This window comes from Eschscholzia californica, unplaced genomic scaffold (genome assembly GCF_041429995.1).
Source record: "Eschscholzia californica isolate CP2 unplaced genomic scaffold, dmEscCali1.0.p SCAF_1, whole genome shotgun sequence".
NCBI classification, from domain to species: domain Eukaryota; kingdom Viridiplantae; phylum Streptophyta; class Magnoliopsida; order Ranunculales; family Papaveraceae; genus Eschscholzia; species Eschscholzia californica.
In genome coordinates, this window is record NW_028238198.1 from 51156725 (window position 1) to 51167991 (window position 11267).

Here is an 11267-nt window from a genome sequence, read left to right on the forward strand (position 1 = left end):
TCTGATCCTCTCAAAGTTTCTGACTCATTGTCTTAGAAATTGGGAGATAGGGGTCTGATAGTCACAAATCAAACGACAACTAGCTAACCGTATCAACACCATACGACCACCACCTTGTTGCATAAGAGCCCTCTGGTCTGAAATATCTCCCTCCCAACGGTAAGGAGCTGACGGTAACACCCATCCAGCAGTAACTAGCTGGCTGTATAACCATCCTAATACCACCACCTCCTTATCGCATCATTCATCTAGCGATAAGACGCTGGGCGTATCATCTTCATTCATCCTCACCGTCCGATCCACTTACGACCAGCACTCTATTGCGGATCCCTTTACGACCAGCACTCTATTGCGGATCCCTTTACGACCAGCACTCTATTGCGGATCCCTTTACGACCAGCGAGTTAACGACGATACTTCATTACCATCACCCTCTTAATTACCGTAAGTAAATCACTACCGTGGGGATCTGTTCCGACAACTTCACGAGCCGCGACACCTAAGCACTCCGACGACGGTTACCCTTCTATTGCCCACTTTGACTTTCTTATTTATATTTGACCGAGTATCTGACTTGACCGTCGGAGCCCCCTTAGGCCGGCACCATCCCGGTGTCCCAGAGGCTTCACGATCTCTTCTCTCTTTTTGTGTGCAGGTTCTTTTCGACACGTAGCCGGTCCCCGAAGCATCCGACCCGACCCGACAAGACTTTGACCGTTGACTGTCAGACTTTCCGACCCGTAGACATTTTACCGTCTACTGCCCCTCAACCTAACAGAACAGGTTAAAAACAATTCAGATTACCCCCTAAATTAACGATTTTATTGCACATTAGCCCCCAACGTAAGTGTTTTAGGGTTATTAGAGGTGAATAATTTAATTTAGCCTCTAAATTAATCACTTTAATGCATATTAGCCTCTAAGATACTAACCTTTCATACTAAAGAGACGTTAATAAGGATACTAACATTTTCACAAATTTGTAAAGTTTCCACATAGACCGAAACGTTTCCACTTTTGGACTCACCGAAGTTTCCACCGAAACCGAAGTTTCATTCCTTGAAACAGACCCATAACTATTAAAAAAAAACAGCCCTGTAAAGATAGGGGGCACCAAGGTGGTGCTGGCCGAAGAGTATCTGACGGTCAAGTCAGTTTCCGTATAGAAGATGTAATAAGGGTAAAGAGAGGGATACCAATACCACCGTCGTCGGAGAATGACACGGCTCATAGAATGGTCGGAGCTCGAGTTCACGAGAATGATGCTGATCAAAGACGTGAGCTTTTGTTATGAGGGAAACTTCGAGCAGTAAGGAAGTCTTGGTTTCTTTGAAGTTGAATAGTCTATCCTGACAGCATGAAGGACTAGAGTAGGATGAACGTGTAAAGTAAGGAGGATAACACGTCCAGCGATCGTAAGCAAATATCTCAAGAACAATGCAAAGAACAGAGGGCAAGTAAACAAGAAATGTTCCTTTCCTCCGTATTCGATGCCCTTAGAAATGGAGTTGTTCCTCTTTATATAGTCATAAGGAGTATTCCGCTGCGAAGCGTGGAGTAGTGAATGCCCGTTACAAAGTTAATGTATGACGCAATTCATGGGATAAGGTGACGTGTACAATAGTTGTACGTGTTATTTTGTAAGTGCACTAAGTGAAGTGTACACGATCTTGGCGACGGGTAGGATGCTGCCAAGCTACGTGGTTCATTAATGAGGGAGATATTTGCCTTAGGATGCGTGTTGACAAAGTCTGAGATCTTTGTCATTACATTTGACGCATGAATCCCTTCCTTTAATTATTCATTCCACGCGGTGGGTGGAGATCTAGATGCCTCGAGATTCGAACACGTAGAAATTAGACATGTGACGCTTAGTGCACGTGGAAGCTCTTTATACACGTTTGAGCCTCGAAATGAGCTTGAAGGGTTCAGTCAAAAGTGTAGTTAAGAGACTTTTGGGCTGGACCCAAACAGGAACGAGGATGCCGAGTTGGGTTTGGCGTCTCAATGGACCATTTTTATAGTTGACGACCCTGGTACGATTTTCTGTCAACACAATCTTATATTATTTTTTAAATATTAGTAAAAATATGATATTTCATATAATAAGATATTAATAATATTAAAATGAAAATATCTATTAATTGTCCATCAATGTCTACGATTATACACGAATGCTCACGAAATACCGAAAAATATATGTTTGAAAAATTTATAACAATATATTTATTTCGTACCGTAAGACAATAATGGTATTAGAATAATAAATGGACCAATTGCCAATCCATGTCCACAACTATCTACGGATCCAAAAAAATACAATATAATTTTAAAATTAGTAAAAATTAGTTATTTCATATGATAAGACAATAATAACAATAATATTCATAATAATGATAAAATAATTGAAGGAAATGTCCTTCGACCAAAGATGCAACGCGAGCAATTTGTCCGATAGGATAATAGATGAAGAAGATCATCAAGTCCGGATGATTTAGGGGTCGTAGTGTTTAACCAGGAACCAACTACGATCGTGGAATCGTGAAGGTATTCGCGGCTAACTTCGACCGGATCCTACAACGGGTCACAAAAAAGAGTTTCAACTTGATCGGAAGATATGACTAGAGGGATGAGACACATATGCATGGGTAAGACCCATAGATATGTCCAAAAGGCCTAAAAGAAGTTTAGGCAAAGATAGTACAAAAAGCCGAAACAAGAGGGTTTTGGGTCGGGCACTTAAAAGAGCCTTTCAGGAAACCTAATTAGGGTTTTACTCTAACTTAAGGTTCTATACATTGTCTCTAGAGACTTGAATAAGGTGTGAAAAATCTCAAAGAGCTCTCTTATTCTACAACATCAAGTAGAGTAAGAAAAAGAGAATTGGTCCCAACTATCTATCTAATCAAAAGAAAAAGTGTTATTCAATCTAACCATCATTAGAGTTCTAGCTAACAACAAGGTGGGAGATAAAGGTGATTGCTCGGTGCCCAAGTAGAGGAGCTCGGTGCCCAAGTAGAGGAGCTACAATTGGAGCTCTTGGTCTTCTCAACAGCGATTGGGAAGGTTCGAGGGAAAAATAACGATTAAGGTAATCTCTAACTCTTAGTTCATTATAAGCTTATGCATGAGATCCTAGGGATACTAGTGTTAGACATATTAGATGTCTGAGATTCCGCTACCAACACTAGGAGACTACGTAACCCAACAATAATAAATATTCATAAATTGTCTATCAATGTCCACAGATCTCTACAGATGTTTGTGAAAGTCCAAAAATATAATTTTGAAATAGTAGTAAAAATATGTTTTTTCATATAATAATAATACTAATAATATGATAATAATGAAATTTAAACTACACATTTTGTCTATAGACTCAATATCTTGAAATTTGGCTATTGACAAAATGTTTTGAAATGTCTACAAGACATTTGGCCTATGGACTAAATGTATTAAAATGTATACAAACTTAACGTTTTGAAATTTCTATAAAGACATTTCGTGTATGGACAAATATCTTTTGTCCATGACCCCACCCTCGACCCCCTCCCACACCCGTCCGTTACCGTTACACAAACTATGAAAACTTTGAATTTCTTACTTATAGGATGATAGCCGACTCATCCGGGTAGAAGAACGATCCAAATAGTAGTCAAAATTTGAAAAAACTTTGTCGTTTAGTGAAAGTGAGTCAACATGTCATCATTTAAGTAATCCTCTAAGTAATTGTAGCATCTCCCTGATATAAATATAATTTTTTCAACTATTTACATTCTATCATTATATATATTGTATAGTGTCTAGTATCTGAAATATCTATAGTGTATGGCCTATTTATATATGTATAAAAAAATAATGATATTAATATATATATATATATATATATATACTAGGCATAACCCCCGCCGTACGAGATGGGAAATGCCCTTTAGGCAACATATAGAAGCAGTTTCTTTAGTCACGTATAAAAGACATTAGTCACCACTCACCAATATAAAACTAATTCTACAACATATAATTTCTGTACTCATCAACTCAAAACATAAATATACTTTTTCTCATGATCTCCTCTAACCAAATGTACACTATAAATAAGAAATGAAATTGTTGCATTCTTGTTTTATGCTCAATTGACTTCAGAAATCACATTTTGAGCATAAAAGAAACAATTACAACCACCAAGTTCTCTAACCTACATCGAGTTCAATTCAAACTCCAAACGATGATCATAAAGAAAGTAATCTTCAGCCAATAGGGTTTCTTTAATTTCTAGAGATAACAATTACTATCAACATATTCTCAAATTGCACCAGAATTTAGTAATTTTCTTTCTTTTTTTCACTTCTTAAATTTTCTCCTTTGTAATTGTTGTCTCACCAATTCATGAATACAATTCTACCTTCTTCCAAAAAATTTTAGGCATGCAATACAGAGTAGGATAAAGAACCAGATGCCTAAGATGATGGAGACGGTCACACAACACCACACCCCTGACGACCAGCAAACACAACGTTTAGTTACGGTTCCACATGAGAAGCAAAATGAGGTCTTACACCTGTCAAAAAGGACAACTCGTTAGATTTTAGACTTGTAAACAGTATATCAGCCTGGCGACTCTCCCGGGTGAATCCGGAAGAGTGGTCAGGCATAGCAACATTTTCCATAATATATTCACATTGCCCTTGCTTCATTCAAGGTTCATATAACATGGCAGGGTGCAAATAGAGTCACTGAGGCACTACGTAAATAAGCAGTTTACTAGTTTGGTGGAAGTGTGGAACAGTTTACAAGGTGCAACAGACACATTTGATATGACCTCTCAGACAAGCCAGACTAAAGAGGCAGGCATTTCAAAATTTTCTCACTGAACAAACCCGACTATGTTCACTATATAACCCAAGCACCCAACTATATCATTTGTATGATTATGGATTATGTGAAATTAATATTGTCGCGCCGATTTTCTTTCAGGTTTTTTATAATCAATCTAGAATTTTTAGCCTAAATACCCACAATATTTTTTTCTCTCTCCCCCTTTCTTCATTCTCTCATACTTTCACCAAAGAACAAAAGTTGGAATCGAAGAATTCAATCCCAAATTCCAAAAATTTCTTTCTCTATATACCTTCAAAATTGAATTCCTGTGCTATGAAATGACGATGAGTTGCAGAGAATAAAGCTTTATTTATCTTTATTAATTTTATAGATGATTCTCACGTAAAGTTTCAAACTCTCTATGTATATTGTAGAAATGTACTTCATTCACTAACTTTAAATTTTAAAGTCTTTATGGAATTTGTGTTTAAGATTTACTCACTTTAAGTTTTTCGATTTTTTTCCTTCCATCTTAATCTATGTGTTTGTGGACGTGTGAGAGTGATATTACATGACTTCTTTGTGCTATTATCCTAACGTCAAAAGAAAAGTGCCCAATATGTATTCAAGGAGTTCAGGCAATTCATTCTAGTTATTGGTGGGAAGTAGTGGTTTGTCGTGATTCGTGACTAAGTAGATCATAACCATTGAATCACGAATCATAACAAGCCACATAAGACTTTTGCTCTCAAACTTTTTCTTTTCTAGCTTTTTTCATAAAAGTAATACCTGCAAATAATGATGGGACAACCGCTTCTATGTTCAACGTAACGATGGCATGTTGGACATCTAGTCCATTTCTTGCTTCTAACCATCTCCATGAACCTCATGTCATTGATGTCGACGACACAAGCACCACCACCACCACCACCGGAAGTGTGGCATATGTGAGTATCCACCCATGGAACCATGCAAGAAAAACACAACAATCTCTTGCAATTAGGGCATGTTGATTTCTTTATCCCTATACGACCATCTCTAGTTCCAGTTGATGATCTAAGAATTTGACACTCGTTTAAAATCAGCTCTGAACAGTCTCTGAAAGGGCAATAAGCTCTACTGTAAGCAAAGCCACCTCCACTACCTCTTGAAGAAGATGATGGTTCAAGTAGTACTAGGGTTTCTAATAGAGAAAAACACCATCTCTCAAAAACTCTAGGTGAGAGTATAGACCGGCAAGAAAGAGGATCAAGAACTATATTACAGTTGACATCAGGGCATTTGATTTCAAATGTGTTATTTTCATTCAACTGAACCTCAATGTATTTGGCAATGCAATATTTGCAAAATGGGTAATGATCAGAACAATCTGTGTTCTTGTTGATGAATCTCTTGCTTTGTGGTAGGTATGGTTCTACACAAATTTCACAAGTGAAGGTACTCATCTTATGTATCTTCTTCTGCTATCTTCGTGTATATCTTACCCCAAGAAGGAAAAGAAAAATTAATGGAATAGGTTAAATAGAAGGGAAAGAAAGATAACCCTAATGATTGGGAAATATATGTTGTTAGATGATAAAAGATTAATCACAAATAAAAACCTCAAGTAATGAACCCTAAAATTATCAACTAAATCTCATCAAACTTAGATTCAAATATGAAGTCAAATCTCTTTTCTATAAGAAAGTTAAATATCAAAGAAATGACTACAAACCTTTAAATACACAAAAGGAATCACCAACTAGTTCCATTAATTTTTCTCACTAGACTTGCATACACTCTTCAAAGTAGCCACCAGGAACTTAAAAGAAAACCTCCTGGACTCTTCTCCATATATATCCCCTTTCTCTATCTAACCCTTTCATATTAATAACAAGACAAACTAGGCCCAGGCCCCTTTCTCTATCTAACCCTTTCATATTAATAACAAGACAAACTAGGCCCAGGCCCAATGAAATCTAAAATTTGGTTTAGGCCAATTTCTAACAATATATAGATGCTTTTAAAAGTCTAGCTAGGGTTTCCTTTGGCAGCCCATTCAGTATGAATGAAACTGGATGATCACAGTATTTTGTGATATATTCGGATATCTATTATATAAAACAGAAGGGAAAACGATGACTGGGACAAACATCCTTTTTTAATAAGGGATATTGTCCAGAGGCCCTTCTTAAAATTTAAAATATAGTCCTTCGTAGAATTAAAGTTACCTATTTAAAAAACAATAATCCTTTCCTTCTTAGAAATAAAAATTCAGATGTAAGAAAAAAAGAAACAAAATAAATTTCAAGGGTTAAAAAAAGAAATAAAAATCTCTTTCTCTCTCAATAAAATAATAACTAATTTAAGAGAAAATAAACAAAAAAAAATAATACAAAAAGTAATAACTAATAAAAATATCTCTCTCTCAATAAAATAATAACTAAAATCTCTCTCAAGTGTCCGTGCCCTAGGGCACGAGATATACCCTAGTCACATTAATATCGGGATTTAATTTGTTAGATTTTTTTTTTTTTGTTGAAATTATTAAATTTGTTATATCTTACCTACTTTTTGAGGGTTGATTCAGTGACCTCAAGCTCATATACTGAAATATTTGTTGATTTCTCTTTATATTCAGCCCCACCCCAAATTAACGTGCCCTAATTTAACGAGTGGTTATTAGTATGCAAATGATAACCCATATTATATTCAAAGAATTACAAAACTGTCATGTTCTAATAACAACTCATATTGGGACTACTTCTTTGGCCATTTTTTTTGGAAATCGATTACATTGTCGTACAATTGGCATTTAATACATCAAAGATGTGATAAGCTTGCTAACCGCCCACTCAAACTCTAACATGACCTGGCCTATAGCCCACTCAAACATAACCTGGCCTATAGCCCAACTAGATAATGGCCTAAAGCCCAACTACACTACCTTATTTATACCCTAATAATCTCAATTCAAATAACCAAAGATTCCACCTTCTCTGGGATTCGAACCTGGGACCTCCAGGGATTTCTGGAGTTTATGTCAACACCTTGGAACCACTTGGGCTACCAACTGTTGACCTTTGGCCATTTTTCGCGCATGATTTTTCTTCTCCTCCCTACTTCAATCTCTTTTATGGTGTTTCTCTGAAAGCACTATATCAAGACATATGGGAAAATAAGGAAATTTTTCAAGGTAGAAATTTTGTAACAGAAAATGTGAATTTTAATTAATTTTCCGGGTGCAAAATTTTAAACAGACGACCAAATCCGGAGGCCACCACCACTATTTTATTACACTTTTTTCTTTTTCTTTCCTTCCAGCACCACTAGGGGTGGGAATCGGTCCGGGTGGGGTCGGTCGGGTTCATGTCATTCATCGGGTCGGGTCGGTCAAGCTTTGAAACTCCTAATCCATTCGGGCTTTCGGGTTTAGTCAGACGGGTTATTTTAAAAAACCTAGTGTCCAAAACCCGTCCAAGTTCGTCAAACTTTTAGGATTTCTCGGGTATCGGGCAGTCGAGTATCGAATTTTCACCAAAGTTTCAAAATATCTCGGTCGAAATGACCAAAATATTTCTATTTTGATGGTACCGAAATTTCTATCAAAACTAAAATTTAATTAAGTTTCTCTTAACAATATTGTGTCAAGGGCACTCTGCACTTGGACAACAATATATGTACATATATCTATATTATGTACTTCAAATCAAGGAATGAAACTTCGATTTCGGTGGGTCCAAATGTGGAAACGTTCCGTGGAAACGTTTCGTGGAAACTTTCGGTCTGTGTGGAAATTTTACATTTTTGCCTAAATGTTAGAAATATGATGAAATTGTATATAACAAGTCTCTTTAACCATAACTAAGCATAAAAAGATGTAATCTTTATTTGAACAATAGTTTATAATGTAGAATTGTAAATTACCTCCATTTTGTCACATAAGACATTAAAACCAAAATGACCTCCTACCCCCTTCATCACCGTCGTTTGGACGTACATGAGATTCATTTCCCATAGCATTGCAATATTCATCCCATGACATTCGGCTTCGGAACCAATTCCGATATTGTTCAATGTGTGTCATGTATTGCTCTTGACGAATTCCGCATAATGGTCCAGTTAAGGGATATTGATGGTAAACAGGAAAACTTGGTTGTTGAGGTATAAACATTGATGGTCGTTCATCTTCACTAGTGTGCCAAGAAATATGACTTGGGTAGTTATGTCCAACTGATGCAGATGAACTATCGTAACCATAAGAGCTATTGTCGACATTATTGCCCCACGAAGTATCTGCAACATTCATATCAGTCAATTGGTTTTTCCTTCGACGAAAATAGATACAGGTTCAGCTGGTCTCGGTGGGACTCCGTGATCATGATCTTGCGTTGCATGATCAAAGTTGTGTTCCTCCGTGAAAGGGACATATCCTTCATTTCTCTCGTTACTATCTTCCTCAACATCGTTACTCTCATTAGTCTGTCTGCCATCCCCGTTTCCACTATCTCCTGACGACCTAGAAGGTGAATTAGTACTTGACGAACTTGTGTCCATCAAACGATTAACATTTTCAACATGTGAGTTGCTCGTGTAGGAATCAGTATTTAACCCTAGTGTAGAAGCAATTTGAGAGCTTGGTCTATTGTTTGGCTCATCCATTTCAGGTTCTCCGACTTCTCTAACCCATTCATATAAGGGGTCTTCTTCACCTTCTTCACAGAATATAGCTGTTAGGTCTATAGGACCTGAATCTTGGTAGTCTTCTTTTTGGTGCTTAAGTCTTAGTCGCATGTTGTAATGCACAAACACATGTTTGTGAAGTCGTTCATGGCCAAGATGATTTCTTCTTTGGCTATGTATAAGTCCAAACGTGCTCCAATTTCTTTCGCATCCGGATGAAGATGCGGTCTGAGCTAAAACCTTTATAGCAACTGATCTTAAGTTTGGAGCATCATTTCCATACAAGAGCCACCACTCAGCTGCAAACACACGTACTTATTTAGGTTTGATTAATTGAATTATAATGAATTGTAAATGTTTGTTCCATTCACTATAAATATTTAACCTGGTTGAGTTATTTTCCTTCCATTTATTGCACTTGTCTTACCGAAGGAACCCGATGCTTATCTAAAAGTCTTTAGCTGTAATTTAATGACTCAAACAAAATGAATTCTTCTTTCCCTCATGTTAAAAACATTTCAAAATATATGTGAACTAACCTCTAGTAGACAAGTAGCTTGTTCTTCCGGTAGTACCAGTTTCTTTACCACTTCCTCAACAGCGTTTAACAGATCCCCTCGAATCGAAAGACCATGTTCGTATTGGTAGCTTGGGTTAAGGTAATAGGCTACATTTCAGTTTAATAAATTTCATTAAACATTAGTGAAGTAATTAATATTTAAAAAAATGAGAAGAACGCATAATTACCAGCTAGATGAAGAGGGTGTGTGAGATGCTTTGTCCATCACTCGTCAATGATCTTCAGATACGCCCTAGGAGAACGAGCAGCTTTTTCAACTTGGATTTTCATTAGTTCCATAGCATAGTAGATGTATCCCATAGTAGGCTTTTTGTCGCCATCTACCATTCAAAGGACTTTTGCGATTGGTTCTAGTATATTGACAACAATATGCACCGAATCCCAAAATGTGTGTTTGTTTCTTAGTCCTTCTACTACTCTTCCTTCTGAACTATTAACACCCTCAAAAGCACGCCACTGTGGAGAAGCAACCATTTCTTTCAAAGAATGTTTTTTTTGTTGGAGAGACTCAAAAGCAATATAATTCGTGGCAAATCGTGTTAGCCCTGGACGAATTATATCGCCTCCATACTTATCTCTCATCAATGCAAGGATTATCGAATGGTTATATATAAATTTTGTTATTTGTCTTGCACGTTGCACAACTTTTTGTACCATCTTCGTCTCTCCGATATCCTTTAGAATTAGATCGATGGAATGAGCTACACATGGTGTCCAAAAAAGGTTGTAACGCCGCATTAACCTTCTCCCGACCTTAACGTAACTGCTTCCGTTATCAGTCACAATTTGCACGACATTCTGTTCTCCTACGGACCGTACAACTTTTTCCATAAGTTTTTCGATGTAATCCGAATCTTTTTTGTCTTTTGATGTATCGATGGATTTGTGTAACATCGATTTTCCGTCACAATAAACCATGAAATTAATGATAGACAATCGAGTTGGTCTTGTCCACCCATCACACATGATGGTGACGCCGTACGTCTTCCAATTCTTCTTTAGACCATCCATATACTCATTTAATTCTTCAACCTCGTCATCGAGAAATGGTCCCCTCAACTCATATGCAATAGGAGGCTTTACACCTGGTCCAGCTCTAGCAATAGCATCAACCATGTTATCGTAATAAACATTATTAGCAACATGTGGTGGAATTCCGTTAAAATGTATGAACTTCGAAATTGCTTTTTCCATCTTCTTTCTAATA

The 11267-nt window shown here is 37.0% G+C and overlaps 1 protein-coding gene across 2 annotated transcripts; it reads right to left on the reverse strand.

The window, feature by feature from the left end:
• Positions 1-4246: 4246 nt before the first annotated feature.
• Positions 4247-6642, reverse strand: LOC147567474 (E3 ubiquitin-protein ligase RSL1-like). Of its 2 annotated transcripts, XM_086669584.1 has the most exons (3): positions 6533-6642; positions 5608-6297; positions 4247-4558 (listed from the first exon to the last, which is right to left on the reverse strand). In XM_086669584.1, exons 2-3 carry the CDS (start codon positions 6261-6263, stop codon positions 4399-4401), a joined length of 816 nt encoding a protein of 271 aa, XP_086525710.1. In that variant the 5' UTR covers positions 6264-6297; positions 6533-6642; the 3' UTR covers positions 4247-4398. The 2 variants fall into 2 exon arrangements, with proteins under 2 accessions (XP_086525710.1, XP_086525705.1); XM_086669579.1 differs by lacking the exon at positions 6533-6642 and having other exon boundaries at positions 5608-6524.
• Between the last annotated feature and the right edge of the window lie 4625 nt (positions 6643-11267).